Source organism: Giraffa tippelskirchi, chromosome 12 (assembly GCF_054371585.1).
Source record: "Giraffa tippelskirchi isolate mGirTip1 chromosome 12, T2T-mGirTip1v1.2.pri, whole genome shotgun sequence".
NCBI lineage: Eukaryota > Metazoa > Chordata > Mammalia > Artiodactyla > Giraffidae > Giraffa > Giraffa tippelskirchi.
The window spans coordinates 148765095-148791517 of NC_137286.1; the positions used below are offsets into that span (position 1 = coordinate 148765095).

Consider the following 26423-nt stretch of genomic DNA (forward strand, 5'->3'; position numbering starts at 1 on the left):
ATGACATCCGTGAAGGACGAAGGCGTGGCTCTGCACCAAGGGGACCCAAGCGCTCGGAACAGAGCGTAGGCTCCGTGTACTTGTGGACGGAAGGAGAGGAGGAAGGAAGGCGTGACTGGAGAGAGGGCTGGGTCCTGCTGCAGACAGAGAGCGCCTTCGGTGGGGAGCCCACCCAGAGAGAACCACACGGTGGTCAGGCTCTGATTGCATCGAGCTGGGTTTCCGCATCCCAGGACCCGGTGCTGATCGCCTCGTTTCCTGCTTCTTTCTTACGTGGCTCTGTTTGGGGGGCAGCCCAGCAGGTTTATTAAAACTATCAGCTGTCTACTGAACTCCTGTAATGCAGCCACGTTTCATTCGGCAAATGGGGCCTCAGAGCAGCAAACCGAAGCCCAGCCCTCGGGGGTCCTGGCCTTGTGTTCAGAGCGGCTGACCCCCTACTGAATGAGAAGGAGAGACTTCAGAAAGTCCCCGGTTCTAATACAGGGCTGGGGCCTTGTCGTGATTTTCTCCCTTTAAATCAGAAACTAACAGCATGTGCTCTTATGTCTTCTAAGCAGACTTTTCCTCTGTCCCTTTAATGAATATGGTCTCATCGTACCATGACCACACTTGGCAGGGGCTCAGTCACCGTGAGCTGAACATGAGTCCCCTGGGGTCACCCCTCACTGCTCACCTGCTCCCCGGACCCTTGGATGAGGGAGGGAATGAGTCAAAGAAAGTGCCAACAGATGATCGTGCCCTGGAGCTGAGAGCCGTTGCCCACAGAGCCTGTAGAGCCCGAGCCCTCACCTCCCTGTTCTGCTTCTTAGTTCAGAGGTCCCCAAGTCACTTCGTGTCCCGTGATAAAACAGTGGAAGCTTCCATGTTCGAGCATCCCTGTGATTGACTGAAAGGCCATTCTGTCTCTCTGTTGAGATTTAATTATCTGCTGCAAAATAGCATCTGTGAATGAGTGTTGCCCAGCTCATGCTGGAATAGAAACGATCACATATTTGGTCGCCAGAAGCCGGGTGGTGGTGGTTACAGCAAACTCACAGCCTTCCGCTCTGGCTCTCGGGGAACCAAACAGGGGGCGACACAGAGGAACGAGGGGACCTGCAGCTGAGACTTGCGGTGACGGTCGCTCTGGGTGACCTCACATACTGTGCACACGGTTCAGCAGCTCTGCCGGTGGAGCACGTGCACGCACACACACACACACACACACACACACACATGGTCCGGCACCTGCAGCCTGGCCTCAGAGTCACTCACCCCTGGAACCCTGTCTCTCCACTTTGCCCCCACCCAGGTGGGCTTCTGAAACCCAGCTGTGCTGGTTTCCATCCTGAGGAAACATCTGAATTTCTCCGTAACTCTTTCACATGTCTCCTTTGTTTTTTGTTTGTTTGTGTTACTTGATGTAGGCATATACATGCCCCGCTTTTGAAAATTTATCAAGTTTTATTGACGTATGTTTGACCTATACCCTTGTATAAGTGGACATGGTGACTTGCTGTATTCACATATTGTAGTATGATGACCACTGTAGCATTAGTGAGCCCCTCTAATGCCAAATGCATAATAATAGAAAGTAAACTAGTGATTACCAGAGGCTCAGAGGTGCAAGAACAGATGTGTTTAGGGTGCATATTTGCAACCAGTAGATAAATACGTACTGGAACTCTAGTGCCCGGTGTAGCGCTTACAGGCAGCAGTGCTGCACACGGGTATGTATGGCTGGTCCCTCTGCCCTGCACCCGCACGTCTCCTTGGAGATGATGTCTCTGAGCCCTGAGGCTCTGCTCCATCTGGAGTCTCCTGGTTCCTGCAACAGGTGGGGCCTTCCCCAGCAGTCCTGCAGGCGTGAGGCTCGGCGCGGCACCCAGCGACCCCTCTGACGTCGCCCTGCAGGGGCCGACTCAGCCTCAGGAAGGACAGTGCCTCTCCCATGGGGGTCCCGCCAGAACGGCCACCCCCGACCGGGTTTTCCACCCCCACATGTCAGCTTGTCTGAAGCCAGAGAGCGACGTCAGGAGAACAGAGTCGCTCAACACCCAGACTTAACGAGTCACAGTTCGGAGAGTGAGCAGCGGCACAGAACCCGGCCACACGGCGGAGACGAGGCTCCAGGTGAGCCCAGAGTCTCCTCCTTCAAAGTTCAGCAAACGTTCAAAGTCAGTGTTTCCTGAGTGAGTTGGAACCCAGTTTTTCTGCCACGGGACTTGCTGGCCCGGCAAAGGTCATCGCTGGTTTTACTTTTCTCAGCCCGTGTTCACTGTCCTGCTGAGCGCCTGGGTTGTCCCTGGTCTGTGGCCCTGGGGAAGCTCCTGGGCGGCTCGCACGTGTGGGGTGGAGCTGCGGGGAGGGCCCCGCAAGTCAGCCAGGTGGGAACCAGCGGGGGCAGGGGGTGGATGGACCCCTGGTCCAGCCCGGCGTTCTGCAGCCACGCTAGTTACCTGAGGCCGGCCCAGCTGGCTGGTTCCCTTCCTAGCAAGGGATCAAGGGAGCTGGTGCTCACCCGCTCAGCGCCCCACCCCACCCCCGCCAGCCCTGCTCCTCCGATTGTGCAGAAAGCTTCCCACACAGGCAGGGACCCAGGCCCTCGTGCCTGGGCTCTGCAGGCCCTGAATCCCAAGCACGTGACCTCCAGTGCTTGGCTCTGACCTCTGACTCTCCTCGGTCCTGGACAACGTGTCGCCTGAACCAGTCCTGGTCCTGTGGGTGTGCTGAGCTTTCCCTGGTCCTGGGGGTTCTCCCCGGGGCTGCACAGGCTCCGGGTCCTCCTGACAGGTCCTGACGACCTCCCACCCCCACCCCACTGTGATGGGGACTCAGCCACCACCTGACCAGGGGCTGGGCTGGCAGACCAGAAATATCCAGCACCAGGTCAGCTCTTCCCCTTGCCTGTTTCAGTTGTTTCCAAGGTCAGGGCAGAGAGGACTGTAGGGGGAACCGTTGGGCTCACCCCTGCATAGAGCATGTGTGTGTGCACAGTCGCGTCTGACTCTACGACCTGCCAGGCTCCTCTGTCCTCGGGATTCTGCAGGCAAGAACACTGGAATGGGTTGCCATTTCCTTCTCCAGGGGATCTTCCCCACCTAGGGACTGAACCCGGGTCTCTAGTGCTCCTGCATTGGCAGGTGGATTCTTTACTACTGTGCCACCTGGGAAGCCCTCACCCCTGAAACACCCCTAACCACCAACCCCTGAAACACCCCCAACCACCAACCCCTGAAACACCCTCAACCCTCAACCCCTGAAACACCCCCAACCCTCAACCCCTGAAACACCCCCAACCCTCAACCCCTGAAACACCCCCAACCACCAACCCCTGAAACACCCCCAACCACCAACCCCTGAAACACCCCCAACCACCAACCCCTGAAACACCCCTAACCATCATGTGAAGCACAGGACTGGACCTTCGGGTGAATTAGTTTGCAGGTCCACTTCACAGTGATTAATTGCACTGGGAGTGTGAATAGGGTGGGCTTTGGTTTCTGATATGCAGATCTTAAAAGAAGGAAATAGAAGTAGGTAAGTGCGAAGGAGGGAAGGGTGGGAGGAAGGGAGGGGCGTCTGGGGGGACAGAGACAGTGACAGCTGGGAAGGGCCGAAGCGGACAAAAGCAAGATGGACTGGCGAAAACAGAGCGACGGGGTGTCAGAAACACACGTGGGCTGGCAGCTGTGGCTGATGGGATGGGCTTCTAGACCCGTGTGAACACACGGTGCATCCTTGCTTTGAGGAAGGACCAGTTCTCAACGCCGTGTGGTTGGCATCAACCTTCATGGGTTGCAGGTTCTTTGCGGGCTGGCAGAGAGATCGCACTGGGATTTCTGCTGCAGGAACGCGTCAAGGATGCCAGGTGGCCGGCCCTCTCTTTTCTGAGGGAGCCGAGCACAGGACGCTTCCCCGGGCATCCGAGCCCCTGCCCACTCTCCTCCCACAGGAGGACCGGGACACAGACACCACGTCACCAGAGACCAGTGGGCAAGTGTGGCGGCCCCCTCTCTGACACGAGCAGCCAGACCCTGAGCTGATAAAGATCAATATCCCCAAAGGGGCGCAACTTGTGTACAAATCAAATACAAATCAAAGTCTGTCACTCTCCCCACGGGAGTCTCTCTCAACCTCCTCCTGCCCCGGCCCTCGGCCTGCAGCCCCGTGTTTCCATGACACGCCGCAGATCAGAGGGATCCGAGCCGAGTGCACGGTGTCAGGCGTGGTCCTGTGTGCAGCAAGGACGGCTGGAGTCGCGTCCTTTAGTGCTTCAGTGTCCGCGCCCCTGCTGCTGGCCTGGTGTCTCTGACTGTGATCACGCTTCTGATTTCTGTCTGCATCTCCGTGTCCGTTCAGGGCCACCGTGTGCCTGTCACCGTTTCGGCCACCTGCCCTTTCGCAATTTCTATCCCTCATCTCAGTCTCTTTCCTTTCTCCCTCCTCAACCGTGTTCCCCACTTACCTGACTCAGAGCCATCCCTCCGGTGACATGGACCCCTCACCTCTATTTTTGTCCACGTGCCCCAACCAGCGAATTTCAGCACTCGTGTTCTCTCTGCTCCAAGCGTCTTTTCGCCGTAGACTGAACGGGCCCTGCCCGCTCTACCGTCCCTGCGGCCCTGGAGCTTCCCATGTGCCTGTTTTTGTTCCCGTGGACCCTGTGTTTGCCCACATCATCCACCTCGAGGGCACTGTGGGTTCCTCCAGATGAGCGATTCATGATTCAAGGACTTGGCCTCCTGAGTCTAGTCTCTTCCACTTTCTTCTCTTCAAAACAAACCGACAAAAAAGTTTAGGAAGCAGTATTCTGTGTGATAAAGCGCTAAGCAGTGTGTCCTAGGAGCATCTCAATTGCCCGTTGTTTCTCACTAGCAGGTGATAAAGGTCATCTTTCCCTAAGGGGACTCTTAAACTGCCTCGAGAATACCACCGATGGACTTCCCTGATGATCCAGTAGTTAAGACTTCGCCTTCCAATGCAGGGCGTGTGGGTTCAATTCCTGGTCGGGGAGCTAAGACGGTGCAAGCCTCTTGGCCAAAAAACCAAAACATAAAACAGAAGCAATATAGTAACAAATGCAATGAAGACTTTAGAAGTGATCCTCATCAAAAAAAATCTTAAAACAAAAAAGAATACCAGCGAGCAGATGCCTCAACGCTTGCCTCCAGTGTGTTGCTCCGTCTGTGTGTGTGTGTGTGTGTGTGTGTGTGTGTGTGTGTGTGTGTGTGTGTGTGTTTCTCTGAGTGCACCATCTTTTCGGGTCAGAAGATCCAAAGCCATTTCTATGCACTAGGAAATAAACAAGTCTCTGTTCCTTATCGTCCTCGTGAAGTCCTAAATATAAAATGTGCTTGCTGGTCCCTCCTGGCAGCCTCAGGCGGCAGCCTCCCCGCGCTCCTCCTGCAGGCTCCGGGGTGGGTGCGCCCGCCCCTCCTCGGGCGCTCACTTCTGGATCTCCCGTGTGGACAGGATTCAGGTTTCCTCTCCATCCTCGCCCCTCCGGGGGGAGACGTGTGTGTGCCCTCCCCGCTCCAGCCCCCTTCGTGAACGATGAGAGGAAATATTAATTGATTTTTTTTAGAAATTAATTATCACTACCATGTTCCAGAGTCCCCATTGTCTCTCGGTGACCTCCTCCGACTCCATCAAGTTGCATTAAATTGCATAATTTATCTTAATACTTCCTGGAGCCTTCCTTTCATTTCTGAGCCTGGCTTTCTCACTTATTTTTTCTTTAACTTTTTAAACTTCGGTGTGAGATAATCGCCTCGTTCCGCTCTGCCCTGGAGCTCTACCGTGCAGGGACTTCTCTCTTAGCATTCATCGTCTCTGTCCTTCCTTCTGCCCTGTGATGACAACACTTAGCATTTATATAGTGCCTTTCCTCCTCAAAGTGCTCCACAAACTTATAGAGGTTTAATTGTCTTGCCCTCTCCAGCGCTGCTGGGTCGGCTACCAGATGCCCGGACGCTGTGTCCGAGGCTCAGGCAGGATGCCTGCAGGCCCCGCAGGCTTCACCGTGGGCTCCTCATTAATTCCGCAGGCAGGACCTTCTGCGGGCCGACGAGCGAGCCGTGACCTGCAGAGGTGGCTGTGGAGCATGCTCTCGCTGCTCACCCCATCTCAGCTCCAATCGATTTCTAAACGTGCACCCCACGGCCGCGCCGGGGAATGCAGCGCATCGCACGTGAGGAGGGCGGGGAATGGGCCCGGCACTCACACGCCGGCTGGGTTACTGCAGCGGTCAGGCCCACAGGGAAGCCAGCTTCCTGGGAGAGGCTGGCCACGACGCGTGGCGGCAATGTGTGTACGCGGTGACTGGCAAATGGTCCGTCGAAGCGAGGCGTTCAAGGCCCAGAAGAAGGGGCTGACGGCTGGCAAACATCCAAGATTGTTTAGAGTCATTATTGCAGATACAGACGTGCTCAGAGCACTCAGTGACTCATCTTATAAGAAATACCAAGGCAACGTCATAGTCAGATGTGAAGTAAGAGCCTCGTTATCGGGCTTCTTCCATTTGTGCTTTCTCTAGAGAAACTTTACTTAAAGAAATTACATGTCATTTTACCAGAATCTTATGACATTTTCCACCCAAAGACTGTCTCACCCAGCCCCCAGAGACCATATTCTCTTCAGCTTTTGTCTTCATTTCTATTTCTTTCATTTTTAAACCTTGAAAATAAGTGTAAATATATAACCAAACTGCAGAGTAAACAGTTTCTAGTGGCTAGTTTTAATAGTCACTGACTCAATGGTCATGAGTTTGAGGAAAGTCTGGGAGATGGTGAAGAACAGGGAAGCCTGTAGTGCTGACTCCATGGGGTCACAAAGAGTCGGACATGACTGGAGGGACTGACCAGCAACAGCAACTCTTCATCACACTTCCTGAGCTAATTATTCAAAGGAAAAAAACAGCAACAGTGGATTCAGGAGTCCACTAGCTAAAACCCCTATTCATTGGGAGTTTCTATTCTTCAGTTCAGTCGCTCAGTTGTGTCCGACTCTTTGCGACCCCATGGATCGCAGCACACCAGGGCCTCCCTGTCCATCACAAACTTCCAGAGTTTACTCAGACTCATGTCCCTCACGTCGGTGATGCCATCCAACCATCTCATCCTCTGTCGTCCCCTTCTCCTCCCATCTTCAATCTTTCCCAGCATCAGGGTCTTTTCAAATGAGTCAGCTCTTTGCATCAGGTGGCCAAAGTATTGGAGTTTCAGCTTCAACATCAATTCTTCCAGTGAACACTCAGGACTGATCTCCTTTAGGATGGACTGGGTGGATCACCTTGCTGTCCCGGGGACTCTCAAGAGTCTTCTCCACATCACAGTTCAAAAGCATCAATTCTTCAGCACTCAGCTTTCTTTATAGTCCAACTCTCACATCTGTACATGACTACTGGATAAACCATAGCTTTGACTAGATGGACCTTTTTTGGCAAAGTAATGTCTCCGTTTTTTAATATGCTCTTTAGGTTGGTCATAGCTTTTCTTATAAGGAGCAAGCGTCTTTTAATTTCATGGCCTGTAGTCACAATGTGCAGTGATTTTAGAGCCCAAGAAAATAAAGTCTGTCACTGTTTCCACTGTTTCCCCATCTATTTGCCATAAAGTGTTGGGACCAGATGCCATGATCTTAGTTTTCTGAATATTGAGCTTTAAGCCAACTTTTTCACTCTCCTCTTTCACTTTCATCAAGAGGCTCTTTAGTTCTTCTTCACTCTCTGCCATAAGGGTGGTGTCATCTGAATATCTGAGGTTATTGATATTTCTCCTGGCAATCTTGATACCAGCTTGTGCTTCTTCCAGCCCAGCGTTTCTCATGCTGTACTCTGCATATAAGTTAAATAAGCAGGGTGACAATATACAGCCTTGACGTACTCCTTTCCCTATTTGGAACCAGTCTGTTGTTCCATGTCCAGTTCTAACTGTTGCTTCCTGACCTGCATAGAGATTTCTCAAGAGGCAAGTCAGATGGTCTGGTATTCCCAGCTCTTGAAGAATTTTCCACAGTTTATTGTGATCCACACAGTCAAAGGCTTTGGCATAGTCAATAAAGCAGATGTTTTTCTGGAACTCTCTTACTTTTTCGATGATCCAGTGGATGTTGGCAATTTGATCTCTGGTTCCTCTGCCCTTTCTACTTCCAGCTTGAACATCTGGACGTTCATGGTTCACGTGCTATTGAAGCGTGGCTTGGAGAATTTTGAGCATTACTTTACTAGCGTGTGAGATGAGTACAATTGTGTGGTAGTTTGAACATTCTTTGGCATTGCCTTTCTTTGGGATTATAATGCAAACTGACCTTTTCCAGTCCTGTGGCCACCGCTGAGTTTTCCAAATTTGCTGGCATATTGAGTGCAGCACTTTCACAGCATCATCTTTTAGAATTTTAAATAGCTCAACTGGAATTCCATCACCTCCACTAGCTTTGTTCATAGTGATGCTTTCTAAGGCTCACTTGACTTCACATTTTAGCATGTCTGGCTCTAGGTGAGTGATCACACCATCGTGATTATCTGGCTCACTCTGGTGTCACTGGGAGCCTTGCAGGTGACAAGCTGCCATCCTGAGACATTTCTGGGGACATTTCATGGACAGCACCTTTGGAAAGTGGCACTCATCCTGCCCACTGCACCCAGCCCCCATCTGGGGAGCCATCCGGGGACAGACAGGGCTTCTGTCCCCTCCCTCCGCAGGGTCACCTTGCTGCTGTGCAAGGGCCACCCTCAATCTGCAGCTGCTCCGCCCAAAGCAGCGGGGCGCCCCGAACTCAGATGCCTCATCCTGAAGGTGCAGGTTGAGGGGTTTCAGGAGAGGCAGCCAGGGGTTGACCAGGTGGCCGGCCCTTCACCGTGTGGTCAGTATTTCCTGGCCTCCATAACACAGTACCGAACAAAGTGGCTTAGAAACCGCAGAGATGTCCTCTCTTCCTGCTCTGGACGCAGGTCTGGGCAGGGCTGGTTGCTCTCTGAGGGCTCAGGAGGGTCTCCCCGGAGGCTCCTGGTGGTGACCCAAGTCCCTTGCTTCCCAAGCATCACCCTGTTTCTGTCCACACAGGCCGTCTTCTCCTGGTGTCTGTGTCCCTGCATCTCTTTCTGTGAGGACACCAGTCCTATCGGATGAGGGTCCGCCCAGCTCCAGGGTGACCTCATCCTAACAGATCCCTCTGCAAAGACCGCCACCCCAAGTAGGCCGTGTTCTGAGGTCTGGGGTCTGGACTCCACCTGTCTTCTGGGGATGCAATTCAGCCCACGGTGTCTGGCCTTCAGGTTTCCCAGGTGGTGCTAGTGGTAAAGAATCCAGCTGCCAATGCAGGAGACGCAAGAGACGCAGGTTTGATCCCTGGGTCAGGAAGATCCCCCTGGAGAAGGAAATGGCAGCCCACTCCACTATTCTTGCCTGGAGAATCCCATGGACAGAGGGGCCTGGTGGGCTACGGTCCTTGGGGTCACACAGAGATGGACGTGATTGAGCAGCGGAGCACACACATTCACATCTGACTCAGGTTCTCAGTGGTTAGAATCTGAGGACCCAGATCTAGGAAGGAGGCACTTCACCGGGTTATCGTCACTGAGACCCTCTGGACCAACAGCAGATAGAGAAGCTCACTTGTCCTCGACTTGCTTAAAAGGAAAGTGTAGACTTGCTTCTCTCCCTTCCCCCAGGAGACTGACCCCAGGTAACCGGATGTCAGCATCTCAGCACGGTTCTGCTGCTCCAGCCCTGAGATGACTTACTAGACTCCTATGACCACAGAGAGCCTCACATGGGACCCAGTGAATGCCTCCTGCCAAGCCAGCCTGCTCACGGGTGACTCCCTGAGGCTCTGAGGTCGTAGGCGGCGCTGTCGAAATTTTATTCGATAAAAATAAGTTTTCAAAACTGGGAATAAAACTGCCATATGACCCAGCAATCCCACTGCTGGGCATATACACCGAGGAAACCAGAATTGAAAGAGACGTGTGTACCCCAATGTTCATCGCAGCACTGTTTACAATAGCCAGGACATGGAAGCAACCTAGATGTCCATCAGCAGACGAATGGATAAGGAAGCTGTGGTACATATACACAATGGAATATTACTCAGCCATTAAAAAGAATACATTTGAATCGGTTCTACTGAGATGGATGAAACTGGAGCCCATTATACAGAGTGAAGTAAGCCAGAAAGAAAAACACCAATACAGTATACTAATGCATATATATGGAATTTGAAAGGTGGTAACGATAACCCTATATGCGAGACAGAATAAGAGACACAGACGCATAGAACAATTTTATGGACTCTGAGGGAGAAGGTGAGGGTGGGACGTTCTGGGAGAATAGCATTGAAACATGTATATTATCATATGTGAAACAGAACACCATTCCATGTTCGATGCATGAGACAAGGGCTCAGGGCCGGGGCAATGGGATGACCCAGAGGGATGGGATGGGGAGGGAGGTGGGTGGGGGGTCCAGGAAGGGGAACACATGTAAACCCATGGCTGATTCATGTCAATGTATGGCAAAAACTATTACAATATTGTAAAGTAATTAGCCCCCAACTAAAATAAATAAATTTATAAAAAAAAAAAAATAAGTTTTCAATACTCCTTATGGAGCCTGTTGTGGTCCTGGCTACACTGCTTATGATAACAGATCCAGGGCATCTAAAATCTCTGTTTCTGGTCTGGACCAGCTCTGACCAAGGCTTCATGGCTTGACTTTCTATACATGTGCACCTGCTGTCATGTGCCAGGATCGCTGTAACCTTCCATCATCAGCTCAGGGGTCCAGGGAGGTCCTCAGAAAGCCCAGGGTCTTCCCGGAGCACCATCAAGTATTTCTTGTCACCCTGACTCTCCCATGTGGCATTCTCCCATCAGAATATACAGCGACTTGTACAAGGCTTATCACCATCTGCCTGCGGAGGTAGCCTCTCCTCTCTGTGCCTCTGAGTGGGAGGGACTGGACCACCACCAAGTTGTCCAGCCTGGGTGACAGGGGCCACGGATGGTTGCACGTGCCAGAAAGATGGACCTCGAGCAGCTGCAGGGGTGACCGGGAACTTGGCTGTTCACCCAAATCTGCCATCCAAACACTATCCTTTTTATGTGCCAGGGACAGGCCAGCAGCGCCCTGGGGTCGTGGCTGTCAGGGTCCCCTGGAGGGCAATGCTTCTCATTAGATTCCTAGCCTGACTGCTTCAGGCCTGACCAAGTTCTGCAGTGTTGGGGCTGTTTCATATTTGATCCGCAGGCATTCCATAAACATCCGTTCCCAGACCCACCCCATCTGTCCTGCTTTAGGCCCAGTGACACTGGGCTGCCCAGGACGCTGCAGAGTCTAACCTCAGGAGAGACCAAAATGGAGGCCAAGAGGATTGCAGAAGGGCAACCCGGTGGGCAGCTGGGAACGCTACCCAGAGTCGCCGGCAGGAGCAGGCCCACGTGATCTCGGCGGGGTGAGCGGGAAGGCGACCTTTGACCTGGGGCTTGACCACTGGAAGAAACCAGCAAGTAGATAACAGGCAGCAAAGGCCTTCCTCCGAGGCGGTACAAGCCTCTCGACGCCCTCCTGGCTGGAGGAGGACTTGGGGAAACGTGCTGAGCACTTCATCCTGCATTGGAGTGAGAGGAACTGGGCACTGAGATGTCTGCACCCACTAAGCACACAGCCAGCGCGTCTGGGGAACCAGGAGCCACTGCGACTTCCTCCGCAGTGTGAGATCTGCCCGTTTCCTCAGGTCGGGGACTCATTCACAGCATTCCGACCAAAAGCAAAGCCCTGCTACGTGACAGAGTAAATAATGTGCCCAGAAGTGGGATTCTGAAATATGGAGCTGAGATTGACAGTAATAATTTGTATTTGTGGACTGCTTTTCCTCCTTGACCTTGAAATATTGCTCAGCAGAGCAGGGAAGCCTGTGTGTTTTACACATCCTCACAGCAACCCTGTGAGGCAAAGTGGCTAATGATAGTAATAGTGGAAGTAACAGCAGCTAATGTTTACCGAACGCTGACGGCCGCCGGGCTGTGCACGCGTGAGGCGGCGCGTACCTATGCATTTATTAAGGTAGGCTGGGTACAACGGCTATAATGTATACTCTATGCTGGTTAGTGTGCTCTCGGCCAACAAATATCTATGATCACCTACTATGTGCCAGGCCTGCTCAAGTACCTAAGTGAACAAACTAGACAAAACCTCTGCTCTTGCAGAGTTTACTCAATTTCCTTTAATCCTCACAAGAGCCAGCAAACACTCACTGTTATTATCCCCACTATAAGATGCGATTTCAGAGACCTGGAGAGCTCGCGTAGCTTTTCAAAGTCACACGACCAGCAAATGTCAAAGCCAGCACCAGGGTGCGGTATGGGGGGAGTCCCTCTACATCGCAAGGTGGAAAGACCACTGGGATTCAGTTTCTCCAAGGTCACAATGTTGGGGCAGCTCCCGAGGATGGCCTAGTCCTGCCCGACTCCACATAACAACCTGGGTGCTTCCTGGGGCACAGAAAGTGCAGGGGACACCCAGGGACCTCAGTGCAGGGACACAGGAAGTGCAGGGGACACCCAGGGACCTCAGAGCAGAGACACAGGAAGTTCAGGTGAACACACAGGGACCTCAGTGCGGGACACAGGAAGTGCAGGGGACACCCAGGGACCTCAGTGCAGGGACACAGGAAGTGCAGGGGACACCCAGGGACCTCAGTGCAGGGACACAGGAAGGGCAGGGGACACCCAGGGACCTCAGTGCAGGGACACAGGAAGTGCAGGGGACACCCAGGGACCTCAGAGCAGGGACACAGGAAGTGCAGGGGACACCCAGGGACCTCAGAGCAGGGACACAGGAAGTGCAGGGGACACCCAGGGACCTCAGTGCAGAGACACAGGAAGTTCAGGTGAACACACAGGGACCTCAGAGCAGGGGCACAGAAAGTGCAGGGGACACCCAGGGACCTCAGTGCAGGGACACAGGAAGTGCAGGGGACACCCAGGGACCTCAGAGCAGAGACACAGGAAGTTCAGGTGAACACACAGGGACCTCAGTGCACGACACAGGAAGTGCAGGGGACACCCAGGGACCTCAGAGCAGGGACACAGGAAGTGCAGGGGACACCCAGGGACCTCAGTGCAGGGACACAGGAAGTGCAGGGGACACCCAGGGACCTCAGTGCAGGGACACAGGAAGTGCAGGGGACACCCAGGGACCTCAGTGCAGAGACACAGGAAGTTCAGGTGAACACACAGGGACCTCAGTGCGGGACACAGGAAGTGCAGGGGACACCCAGGGACCTCAGTGCAGGGACACAGGAAGTGCAGGGGACACCCAGGGACCTCAGTGCAGGGACACAGGAAGTGCAGGGGACACCCAGGGACCTCAGTGCAGGGACACAGGAAGTGCAGGGGACACCCAGGGACCTCAGAGCAGGGACACAGGAAGTGCAGGGGACACCCAGGGACCTCAGAGCAGGGACACAGGAAGTGCAGGGGACACCCAGGGACCTCAGAGCAGGGACACAGGAAGTGCAGGGGACACCCAGGGACCTCAGAGCAGGGACACAGGAAGTGCAGGGGACACCCAGGGACCTCAGAGCAGGGACACAGGAAGTGCAGGGGACACCCAGGGACCTCAGAGCAGGGGCACAGGAAGTTCAGGTGAACACACAGGGACCTCAGAGCAGGGGCACAGAAAGTGCAGGGGACACCCAGGGACCTCAGTGCAGGGACACAGGAAGTGCAGGGGACACCCAGGGACCTCAGTGCAGGGACACAGGAAGTACAGGGGACACCCAGGGACCTCAGTGCAGAGACACAGGAAGTTCAGGTGACACCCAGGGACCTCAGTGCAGGGACACAGGAAGGGCAGGGGACACCCAGGGACCTCAGTGCAGGGACACAGGAAGGGCAGGGGACACCCAGGGACCTCAGTGCAGAGACACAGGAAGTGCAGGGGACACACAGGGACCTCAGTGCAGAGACACAGGAAGTGCAGGTGAACACACAGGGACCTCAGTGCAGGGACACAGGAAGTGCAGGGGACATCCAGGGACCTCAGAGCAGGGGCACAGGAAGTGCAGGGGGACGCCCAGGGGTCCTGTTGCCGGGACAAGGGAAGCAGCCCTTTGTCTCAGCAGTGGTGCTAGATGGCACTAGATGCCCGGGCGTCCTGACAAGCCCCCGAGGCTCCCAGCTTGTTCTGTGCTGTGGGAAGGTGCACTCCAGCCTGCAATGCGAGAAGAAGCGAAGGTTTCCACGGCGCTAACCGTTTCAGGTCCCAGACAGCAGTCAGAACTGGAACAAAGCGGTATGTGTCTTTCCAATGACGGCTGTCTCCTTCTCCGGGGACCGGCGGCCTCATGGCCTGGGAACGTCTTCTCGTGGGACAATTTATGACCATTTAGTTTTTCTTTCCTGGTTAAACCTGGTAACCAGATACACAGAGAAAACCCCAGCCTTGTGTCTCTCAGAGGAATCACAAGGAATTCTGCTGTTGCAATCACAGACAGAGGACCAATGAGAGCCTGGGGCTGTGCCAAGCACGGGGCTCCCTGCCCTCAGATGTGGGCAGGGCCAGGAGCCAGCATCGGTATCGTCACTCGTGGGTGCAGGCGTCCTGGCCGGGACCGGGCTGGTGGTGCCTGCGGGCTCTTCTCTTTCTCTCCTCCTTTCCTGGATATATACCAGGTCGCACCCCCACACTTAGTAGCTACCCCAACATTTCATGGGTTAAAAGGATGACAGTCTAGTTAACTCGCAGTTCTGCAGTTTGGGGGTTTAAGTGGGGCGCGAGGGAAGGTCCCCTCTCCCGCCTCTGTGCTCAGACCTGCTCTCTCCCGCACCTGCAGCCTTGGCTGGGACACACGCTGACATAGACTCGGTTCCCCGGCCTCTCAGCCCCCAGCCCGCTGGTCTGGCGGTTCACAAGGATTTGGGCAGAAGGTCAAGGATGAGGGGAGAAGCACACAGCACCCTGGGGTCCTGGGACTGGCTCGGGGTCACTTCTGTGCAGGTCAGAGCTGAGGCCAGTCCACCTTCCAGGAGGGGGCGGTGGTTTCAGCCTTTTGCTGGGAAGAGCTGCCCCATCACCAGCCAAGAGCAGGGCTTCGGGGAGGGGCTGTCCCAGAGTGGTTCCTGCAAAGCTTCCCCCAGGCCCCCTGTCCCCACCTTGTGCCTAGCACTCAGCCAGAGGGTTTGCAGATGCAGCCCCTCGGGTGACTCCCGCAGCCCAGACACTCCTGTCACCTTGACTCTCCTGGGGGTGCCTCACCCCCCACCACACCCTGGTGTCCCTCACAGGGGTCCCCAAGACAGGACTTAACTCCAGGCCCACCAATCTTTGTGCCAAAACCCATGGAGGCAGATGTGTTTTAGAGTTCGGAATTTTTAGGTTTCAAAATAATAATCTGTATGTTATATACACATACGCATATATGTGCCCATATATAGCACAACGGGCTTCTCTGGTGGCTCAGATGGTAAAGAATCTGCCTGCAATGCAGGAGACCTGGGTTCAATCCTTGGGTGGGGAAGATCCCCTGGAGAAAGGAATGGCTACCCACTCCAGTATTCTTACGTGGAGAAGCCCATGGGCAGAGAAGCACAGCAGGCTATAGTCCATAGGGTCGCAAAGAGCCGGACACAACTGAGTGACTAACACCTTCATAGAGCAGAGCCTCTGGGTATCATCTTGTAATCAAGCACATTAATCTTTCTACATTAAAGCGTAGCTATTCACACTTCATAGGTAAGGACCATAAACAGCCCCACATGGCTAAAGGTCCTGCTGCCCCGTGAGCTGGTGGCCTTCACCTGCCACCAATGAACCGCAACAGGGGAGGGACTTCAGTTTTCAGAATGTCTTGGACCCAGAAATGCAGAGAAGGGATTGGGGATCTTTGTCAACTTCTCCACAGACTGGTCTCCACGAGGGAGGAGCTGGACCACCTCCTGGCCCCGTCCTGGCCCCGTCCTGGCCCCATCCTCTTCCCTGTGCTAAGCAGAGGGTCCGAAGCCAAGATACTCATAAAGGTTTGAGATAAAGAAGCCAGCAAACAACCCCTATGCAAGCCCTCGAGGCATGTTCCCTCTGCAGGTGGTAATTCCTCCTGTTGGAAACCAGTTCTCCTTAACTTCATCGTCAGCAGTTGACAGATTCCGACCCAGCCACATGTTCTGTTCACGCACGGGGCTTGCAGACCCAGACCCTCTGCACATCCCTGGGAATCTATAGATACCTTGGTAATGACTGTGTTATACAGGATGTTGTATTTGGAAAGCTGGTGGATACCACCCGGGACGTGGCTAGGCGCTGGGAGGCAGGGCTGGGAGCGGCTAGAAGCCTTTTGGCCTTTCCCGGGCTGACTGACCACCTCACGGTCTCAGCAGTCAGCGATGGCTGTGCTTGCTCTGAGCTTTGCTTTTCTGCACCAGTCTTTCAGAACGTTTCCTAGATGTCCTCCGTGGCAGCCACGTGGTTCCTGGTTGAGGGGTTCACAATCAAGGGGGGTGCTGTGCTTAGCCATTCAGTCGGATCCAACTCTTTGCAACCCCATGGACTATAGCCCACAAGGCATCTCTGTCTCTGGGGATTCTCCCAGAATAATGGAGTGGGTTGCCATGCCCTCCCAGGGGATCTTCCAGACCCAGGGATCAAACCCAGGTTCTTGCTTTGCAGGCAGATTCTTTACCATCTGAGCCACCAGGGAAGCTCAAGAATACTTGAGCTATCCCTTCTCCAGGGGAACTTCCTGACCCAGGAATCAAACCGCGTTCTCTTGCATTGCAGGAGGGTTCTTAACCAGCTGAGCTGCCTGAGAAATACATGTAAATTGAGATGATATGCACATGACATGCATGTGGTTTGTGGTGTCAAAGCAGCTTGAACACATTCTGGAACATTTCAGAAGGAACTCTCCCTTCTGTACGAGCTCCCCAGAGAGCATTTCCCCAAGGAAAGTGCTTTTGAACTGGATTTTGAGGCAAGGAAGGCTTGGAAAGTCTTTCCAGGTAGAGAGAAAAGCCTGTGTCCGTGTTGGAACCTCTGGTTGGTGTGTTCGAAACATGGCATGTACAAGGAATCAGGAGCAGGACGGGTAGCTTATTGCTCAGGCTGATTACCACATCAGCTAAAAATAGGTAGCATGCTCAAAGCTAAATAAAAACAACCTTAAAGCAATCTGATAAAAATTCAGTGCAACAGCTAACGTTAACGATACAAAAAGTGTAAGATCAAGTTTCCATCCTAACTAATAGTAATAAGCATAATTTATTGCGGAATTACTGTGCCAAGGACCCATCTCTTTCTTGGCATCTGTCAGCTCCTTTAGTCCTCGTCAAATCTAGATCTCCATCAGCATTACCATCATCCCTGATCAACAGATGAGGAAGCTGAGGTTCTAGGAGGCGAAGTGATTTTCTGACGGTCACACACAAGCTAGTCACAAAGTCAGGAGCTGAACCTGGTCCTCTGGCTCCTGAGCAGACTCAAGGCCCCAGCAGGGCACTCGTGTCTGCACCACATGCAGTCCCCGTAGGAGGACAAGACACGTGCACAGCCTTAGATGCAAACGTGGAAGAAAAAACGCAATTTAATGCCAAAGCAAGAGGGACCAGCAACATATGCTGGGGGCGGAGAGGGAGCTGCAAACTGCAGGAAGCGTTCGGAAGGGTATGTGCCTCTTTCCCCAGGATTATTATTTTAGACTCATTATCTGTTCTGTTCGTGCAGATAAGTCCTCCCAGAGCCGCATCCGAGGCATAAAAGCAATGAATAGATGACAGTCTGCAAATGAAACTGTACTTTTTCTTGTGGCAACGTGTGTGTCTGGGTGTGGGTGCCCATGTGTGGAATTTGGGGGTGCTTGTATGTGTGTGTTTGGTTGGAACTTAACAATAAAGTGATCACAGCAAGTGCTCGCCTGGGGGCTGGGAGTGAAAACCGTTTGCAGAGCGTGGAGATTTCTCGATTGTTTTCCGTGTTGCGGAAAGTTGAGCTGCGTTGGTAAACTGCCAGCTGGCAGGTGGGACAGGCAGCTCTGTCCCTGTCTCCAGGCTCAGCGACTGCACTGCATTTGTAGCTAGATTAATTAGCAAGTATCTGATAAAAGCAGAGGCAACGTATTTTTTGTTTTGGAGGTGTCATGATTATGTGAAGTTGTTACTTTAGATCCCAGAATGAGCAGTAAGACACAGGATGGCTTTGGTGCTGTTTAGCCCTGCAAGACAAGGAAGCAGCTGGGAAACCAGGGAGCCGGCCCGAGGCCCTCGCCGAGGCCAGCGGGGTTCGTTCAGGGTCGTGATGACCAGTGAAGTCAGAGGGCATCCCCTAGGAGAAGGCCCTTCACCCGGTGGGTGAGAACCCACACCTGCGAGCCTGGCGCCCAGCTGAGTGGCTGTTCCCTGTGATCTCAGCATCCGCAGTGGGGACCACCCACCCGGACTTGACATGAGTGTTTGCAAAGTACAGCGAGCCCCTCTGAACCCTTGTTTCCTGGCGCTCATGTGATGAAGGCAGTGACTGAGCTGGGAGTGCGGGTCCAGACCCCTGCGTTTGTGGCTGAATTACATTCCTACTTTCTGTCCCTCAAAAGATGGCGCGCCTTTCTTTCTTCTCTCTGCTCAGCCCAAGTCACACACAAGCTTGTCAACTGCCCTTCTGCTCGTCCACACGTCCACACGCACAGACAGGCACAGTAACAGCACCCATCACGCCTGCGCCTGCGTGCTCACACACACACACACACACACACACACACTCAGAATGGCCCCGTTGAGAGGACTCCCTGGGACTGCGGATGCTCTGTCACCTGCCGGCAAGTGAGCTGGTGGCAGCGGGGGACGGACTTCGAGTGTAACCGGGATGTGATTATTGCCAGTGTCAGGTCCTGGCTTACGGCTGCCAGCGTGGCCAGCCTGGCCCTGAGACGGAAGCCCCGTGGGGACGGGACTTTGTTTGCCTCGCCTCCTCCCGGCCAGACGTGCCTGTCCACTGGGTGACCGAGGCCATCAAAGGACGGGGCTGGGCCACTCGGAGCCGCCGTGGAAGCTGTTCCCCTCCCCGCCCCACCCCCCCGTGCGTCCATGATGAACACTGGCCACCTAGTAAAGAGGCCGCCCCCACGGCGAGCGGGGTTTCAGTCGCTGCTGTTGTCTGGGGGGCAGGTCGCAAGCCCACCCCTCAGGAGCTTCCCAAAGCCGCTCGGGCTTCCTCCCCACCAGCACCGGGGAGAGAGCTCCTTTGCGCTTTCACCTGGCAGGAGAAGCAGGGCTCAGGTGCATCGTCTCCCTTTATCACAGGTTCGCCTGGCGTCCTCAGCGTCCTGGTGTCTGGCTCTCTCCACCCCGCCGGGTCTCAGCTTCCGCTCGTCCTGAACACCCCCCACCGCCACCCTGCTCAGAGCCGGGGCCCCCACCACCCGCCCCTCCAGTCTCCCCACGCTCCTGCCCTCTCCCCAGGCTCTTCTGGCGACGGGGCGTCTCCCCGGGGCGGCAGCTCAGGTGGTGGGTGTCGCTCTCGGCAGACACTGACATCAGGCAGGACTGGGGCGTTTGTGGTCAGACGGTCAGACGCCGCATGTGTTTGGGGTGGAAACACACACACACCAGTGGCTCCCTCGGGTCGGCAGGGCACGCTGCTCCCCGCGCCGCGCCGCGGTCCCTGAGATCCTGCGACCTGCGCCCGCAGACGGGGCCGCTGCTGCAGCCACCCCGTCCCGTCGGTTCTTTTCAGGCGAAGTCGGGCAACCGCACATTTGGAAGGAAAACTGTCCGGGAAGCCCGACCCCCAGGGCACCTGCGAGGAACCAGAGGACAGTTGGACTCCGCCGTGGGGGGCGGACAGCCGGCCTCCATGGCCTCGACTGGGGCCCGCTGGCCGCTCAGACCGGAGCGGGAGACACGCGGCCCCAGAAGAGCAGGCCTGTCCCCAGGCCGACCCCTCAAGGCGCACCTGCCCGTGCTGGGCCGCCCTGCTTGCGGGGCCCCAGGCCCCTCATCCCCTGCAGACCCCTGGGAGCTGCCGCAGGGTGCGGTACCTGCCCAGGAGCCACGGGGCCTCAGGCACCTCCCGCCACAGCCCCACGGCTCCCTCCCCGCCTGGCCTGGCCTGGCCTCTGGCCCCACCTCAGCTCCGTGTTTGGGTCCTGGTCTCCCCCTCCCTCCACCCGCTTCCTCCAGGCCCCACCGAACAAGGGGAGGGATGGGGACCCCGTGAGGGTGTTGTCAGGGCTGTCTGGGCTCACAATGGCCCCGGCCTGGTGATTGGCAGCTACTTACACTCAGCCTCCCACTGAGCTATTGGCGAGCGTTCTCGTTCTGTGCAATTTTAAACTGCTCCTGGCCTGAATATTAATATGTGAGGTCCAGTGCATGCAGAAAAAGAACGGTATTTAAACCCCCTTGCCGTCAGATCTGCGCACAGCGAGGTGATTCTGAAGTCCCAGAAAGGTCTTAGTCAAGGTGAGCTGAGGCGGAAAGGTGAAGGCTGGAGTTTCCTCCGCGTATGTTCATGTCTCTTCACAGGCTTGTCCTAGGCCCTGTCTCAGTGAAGACACTGGAAGGGACTCCACTCACATTCACATAAAGCGTGATTGTTGTTTAGTCTTTTCTCTTTCTACCCTAAGTGCATTCAGACAGCTTGTAAAAACTTGTCACGGGAGGGATGGTTGGAACCAATTATACATAACGGGTCATTCTGCACGTCTTTGAGTGTGAAACAACTCTTGCTTTTAATATCATCTCGGTGTGTGATTTTTTGAAGGTAAATGGTCCAGAATGTAAGAAAGCGTGATTTTTTTTTTCTCATTTAAAAAGATTAGATCTCATCTTTCCATCTGCAAAATCAACAGGTTTAAACTTCTGAAAGACCAGCATGGGTGGTCAGGGTTGGAATGTGGGCTGGACTCTGTGAAGGCCACCCACCGCCCCAGAGCTGGGCGGTGTGTCTGGGACACATGGGGTCTGTCTTCCCAGCCTAGCCTTCCCCAAGCTCACCTGTCGTCTACCTTCAAGAGTGGACCCTGCAGCCCATCCACCAAGTTCCTCTGATTTGCCTCCATCACAGCAGGGGGAGTCTGTCCACCTGAACTCCCTGTGGGTGTCAACCTCGCACATTGGCTGAGGGTGCTGGGCAGCTGTCTCTGCTAAGCTCGTCTTTCCATGTTGCCATCTGTCCTCCTGGGACGGAAGCCGCCCTGCACAGTCCAGGCTGAGGGAGAAGAGGGTGAAATAGTCTCATAAATTCCACAAATTGTTTTGCATTCCTTTCCGTGGGAGACGTGTCTCTCCAACCGCATCTAATAATGTATTCAATTATTTATTTACATCACTGGCTGTGATCGCATCCTTTTTAAAGAACTACCACTCATGAATAACGCTTATGAGGTACACACCACATGCTCTGAAATGATCTCTCATTTGCTAAAAACAAGCAGGAGTCTAGGGAATGGTCCTTAATATATTAACACAGTGATTTCCTTAAGTACCTTCTAGAAAGAAATGTGTGCATTTAAAGCCACACATCCCTCTCTATAATCTCATTTTATGGTGCTCATTAATTTATTCACACACACACCACAAAACTAGTCTTAGGGATAGTTTCTTGATATTTACCTGTCTCTCTGACATATAGCTCAATCACTCATGGTGGGAGTCTGCAGTTGTGTGAATTAAAGACAACTCTGCAAAACATTATACCGTTCTATGTCTTTGGCAATCCATTTGTCCCAGCTATTTTCATGAGTTTTCAGTGCTGGGAATGAGGCAGGAAACCAACCGACATGTGGGTCTCCCTGGGAGCCCCACCGCAGCCCAGCCGGCCACCAGGCTTGCGCATCAGTCGCTCAGTCGTGTCCAACTCTACGCTGCCCCAGGGACTGTCGCCCACCAGGCTCCTCTGTCCGTGGGATTTCCCAGGCAAGAGGACCGGAGTGGGTGGCCGTTTCCCTCTCCAGGGGATCTCCCCAACCCAGGGGTTGAACCTGTGTCTTCTGCATTTCCTGCGCTGGAAGGTGGATTCTTTGCCACTATGAAACCAGGCGTCTGTGAGTAAAGAAGGAGAAAAGGCCATTCCCCCTAGAACAGTAACCAGATGGCACTGTGGATGTGATGTCAATGCTGATGCCTGTGCGGGGGCACTTTCTGAGATGTGTGGCTGTCACGCACTCTTCAAAGTGACTTCCCTCTTGAACCACAGTGGCAGGTATCAATATGTAATTTCTTCATAACGGCCATTGTGTCTTTGCACATAATTCGTAAGCAGAAATAGAGCACAAATGCCGTAGGTATTCCAGATTATATGTAATTAGCAGCGCTTTTTAGAGATTTGCAGACCTGCTCACGACCTGTAGCAGTGTATCGCACCCCCTTCTTCAGCAGCCCAGGGTAGGAGGGACAATTAGGGAGCCTGGGGACCACGGTCAGCTTCACCCCAGTGAGGGGCATTTCAGGGTGAGAGGTGGCCAGAGCAGGCCTGAAGCTCTGCACTCGTAAGCAGTTAAGCGCTGAGGAGTTGGAATGTGGATCCCAGGACTGCGCTTCCACCGCAGCAGAACTCATGGGAACAAAGGCTGGCCTGACCCCCTTCAGGCGCCTTCTGGGAAGGTTTCAGTCCAATGTCAGGCATCTTGCTGCTGGGGCCGTGGTGGGACCCAGGTCCCTACCTGTTACGACTGAAGCGCTGACTCTGATGTTACTGTGACGGGGGAGGGCATTTCCCTGTTGGGGCCCCTCTCAACCCCTAACAGGGAAGCACGTTTAAATAAAGCCCAACCTCACCCCCACCCCGTCTCCCAATCCAGGTGACTGGCGCCCGATGTGAGGCTCTTTGTGTGTTGAGCCCACCCTCAGCCAACATGGGCTGGGCGGTCAGCACAGGTTAGCACCACCTCATTTCCAGGCTGAGCCCCTGGAACCCCATGTTCTGGAGGCCCCGGGGTGGATGGGGAGCGACCCTCCCTCTCCAGAGCTTAGAGTCTAGCGAGGAAAGAAGACATAGCTCAAAGCTTCGCATTCATCACGTGCACCAGTCCACCCACCCCTCCAGCAAGTGTGAGCAGACCATGGGCTGGGGTCCCGCAGGGCAGAGAGTGAGCGCAGGAAAAGCCGTCCTGAGCACCAAGAGAACTAGAAGATTCCAGGAAGGAGAACCGCCTGTGCAGGCTGTTGAGCAGCATCCAGGACGGTGGAAGGAAGGAGAAGGTCAGGCAGGACGTGAGGGGACCCCCCACGCCGGTGTGAAGCTGACGCTGGGGGCTCCCTGGGTCCGCGGACCCCGGCTCCCGCACCGCCGTGCCCCCACCCTGCTCCCGCTCCTCCAGGCCGAGCGGGTGCCCCCTGCCCTCTGCACCTGCTCTCTGCAGACACCCCGGGGTCACTCCCTCCCTGCCCCTGCCCTTGTTCAAAGACACCTCCCAGCAGGGCCCCAGCACCCTGCTCGTCTGGATCGCTGCAGCCTGGGCCACTTTTCTTGAAGGACTTTTCTAACAGACCTCTGGTTTTTTTCTCAGCTTTCGTTCCGCGTCTGACTTCCCCTTGGAAGTTCATCTCCGTGAGGCAGGCGTTTCTCTGACTCCTCACAGATGTCGCCCTAGTGGCTGGGACAGCACGTGGTTCTCCACAAACACTGCAGAAGGGGCGGCGGAGGCCCGGTGAGGGGCAGAGGGAGTGTCCACCACTGCGGGGGCTGTGAGGGGAGCCAGGGCCAGCGCACGGCCAGGGAGGATTGACCCAAATCCCGTTGGCTGCTCTTCCTGGGGTTTGCAGGTGTACATGTAGCCACAGTGAGAATACTGGCTGTGCAAGGACTTTTCGGGCTTCCAGGCAAAAATAGCCCTTGTTTAAAAATTACATGAACTCCGGAGAAGAAGCCCCAGAATCGCATTTTTGAAGGTTCGACCCCGTGACCTAACAGCAGTGCCTGGATCATGCCTCTGTGGGCAAAAGCAGGCAGTTCTCAAGGGCTGGCCGTGCCTCCTACCAGCTTCAGGTGAGCCAGAGAAAGCCTAGAAATTCAGCAAATTGAGTCCCACAGCATCGCTAAATGCAGCACTTAAGGAGAAGCCTGGAGAACCCTGGGTGCGCCGGAATCAACGCGAGGATCCAGGTTTCACTGCAGAAAACAAGCTCCCACCCCTAGAAGACGAGGAGGCCTCCAGATTCTCGGCATAAACCGGAGGTGGCGGGGACTTGGGCCACCAGGAAGGGACTAACAGCTGCTCAGAGCTCAGGGATTCTGGGGCAGAGCTGGCTTCCGGTCCTGAAGGTGGAATGACCTCCTCCCCGAGAGTCATGTGGATTTTCTAGGTCCATCTCACATAACCACCCCCCCCGCCCCACGCAGCACAGCAGTTATGGTCCCAGGGAGGTGACTGGTCCTGAGAGCGGGAATGCTGGCAGGAGACAGGTGTCCAGACTCTATTGACAGAAGTGTGTGTGTGTGTGTGTGTGTGTGGTCTCGGGGGAAACTGTTCTGAACCATAGGGAAAAGTAAGAAGGAAACAGTCCTGCTGGAAAGCTCTCAGACTGCCTGCATGACGAGGGTCAGACAAACGTCTCCACGGGCAGTGGTCGAGATGCCTGTACTCTGCGGGGCTCCAAGTACAGTCTGCAGAGGCCTGGGGTCTCCCAGGGCTGACAGAGTGTCCACAGAACTGGAACCATTTGCACAACAAGTCGGGGCCAGCCTCCTGGCTGGCGCTCAGTGGTCCGCCCTGGCCCAGTGACCTGCCCTTAAGCGAGGGGCCCTGTCCCCGGCCACACAGTTCTCTAACTGGTCCTGATGCCCACACTTAGTCAAGGGCTGGAGTTCTCATTCAGGACAGGGCTCCCTCGCCCTCCCTGCGGGGTTCACCTTATAATGGAGCGGGGGAGGCCCGGGATGTGATGAGCTTATGTCACATTATAAGGCAAAAGGGATGTGATGGACATGAAACAGCATGTGTGCGCTGATGAAGGTGCCCAGCCTGGGGAGTCGCTGCGAGCTGCAGAAAAGGAACGTGACGCCAGGTACCCTCCTCACATCTGTGGTTCTGCTGACGGCACGTGAACCTGCAGGGCATCGGCACTTGAGAGACCTTGCCTCCCTGAGCACCTCACCCGTGCAGGGAAGAAAGCCAGGTCCTCTCAAGAATGTTCTGGACAGAGCGGTAAAGAGGGTGCATTTGATTAACTCTTGACCCTTCTCCCACGTCTTTTCAGTGCCCGCGTGACAAAGCTGGGGTGGGCATGAAACCCCTCTGAAGGGCCACGTTTGTCTCAGTTTGCAACCCGAACCACCCCCTTTTCTTGGTAGAGCCTCATTTTTGCCTGAAGGGATGTTTAATGGGAAAACAATACTTCTGCAGATGTGGGCATTAGGCAGACATTTTCTCAAAACATCACTTCAAAGAAAATAACTGAGAGCATTTATTGTCAATAAGAAAAATTGAACGTTCAAGTGAAAATTAGAACTTTGGAAAACTGACACCCACCACTGAGAGCCTGCGATGCTCCGGTACTTGAAGACTTTTCTGCTGAGAATTGTGGTGGGTTTTAAAAATATTGTCTAGTAAAATGTACCAGCCTTTGGAAGATCTGCATAACTCTAGGGCATCAATAATTTCCAAACAGTGGCACTTGAGATACAAAATCCTGCGTTTAGAGGGCAAAACAGACCAATGGACGTCACAGTAAGAGAGTAAGAGTTTATTGATGCGGCTTCAGATTTCATAACTACGTGCGGCTGAATCTTGGTGGAGCCATGAAGCACCCACAGTTCTCTGGAAAGCTATTCAAACCCCCCTCACTTCCCCAACAACACATCTGCACGAGGCTGAATTTCCTCCACACGATTCAACCCAGCAACACGCAGCAGCAGCCCGAAAACAGACGGACGAGAACCCAGCCGTCCTCTTCGGCCGGGACCTCAGAGACATGTGCAAAAATGTAGACCAGTGCTACTCTTCCCACTGATTATTTTTGGGAAAATACACCATTTTCATAAAAATGTTGTTTGTACGAATGTGCATTGGGTTTATTGTGTGTATGTGTGTGTGTTTCAGTTGTGTCTGGCTTTTTGCCCACTCAGTGGCCTGTAGCCCACCAGGCTCCTCTGTCCGTGAGATTCTCCAGACAAAAATCCTGCAGTGGGGTGTCATTTCCTTCTCCAGGGGATCTTCCCGACCCAGGGGTCAAACCTGCGTCTCTCATGTCTCCTTCATTGGCAGGTGTGTTCTTTACCACGAGCGAAGGGTTTATTGTAGTTATGTTTAAATGGATTAAAGTAATTAATTAATGCAAACATGTCCCTATTTTAATTTCTAGCATGGTAAACATCAATAGATACAATCCACAGACACAAGAGCTCTTTTTGTTTTCCAGCAATTAGCACAAAGGGCTTTGGGGTCAAAGGTTTGAGAACACCTGATGCAATCTGACACAGGGGGTGGGGAGGGAGAGTGTCATCGACGCAGGC

The 26423-nt window shown here is 54.2% G+C and overlaps 1 protein-coding gene across 1 annotated transcript; it reads left to right on the plus strand.

Moving 5' to 3' along the window:
* Positions 1–25955, plus strand: LOC145528658 (uncharacterized). The gene is made up of 11 exons (XM_081547304.1): positions 1–65; positions 1991–2115; positions 4149–4287; positions 6032–6175; positions 6230–6316; positions 8687–8875; positions 11282–11373; positions 12815–13372; positions 13412–13987; positions 14031–14279; positions 23479–25955. Exons 1-9 carry the CDS (start codon positions 1–3, stop codon positions 13801–13803), a joined length of 1791 nt encoding a protein of 596 aa, XP_081403430.1. The 3' UTR covers positions 13804–13987; positions 14031–14279; positions 23479–25955.
* Positions 25956–26423: the final 468 nt, after the last annotated feature.

Coding starts and splice junctions, on each gene's coding strand:
- LOC145528658 (XM_081547304.1), top strand. CDS start 1: ATGACATCCGTGAAGGACGAAGGCGTGGCTCTGCACCAAGGGGACCCA. Junction 6,317..8,686: donor TACGCGGTGACTGGCAAATG/GTCCGTCGAAGC, acceptor CTCCCTCCGCAG/GGTCACCTTGCTGCTGTGCA. Junction 11,374..12,814: donor GATTGCAGAAGGGCAACCCG/GTGGGCAGCTGG, acceptor ACCTCAGAGCAG/GGACACAGGAAGTGCAGGGG.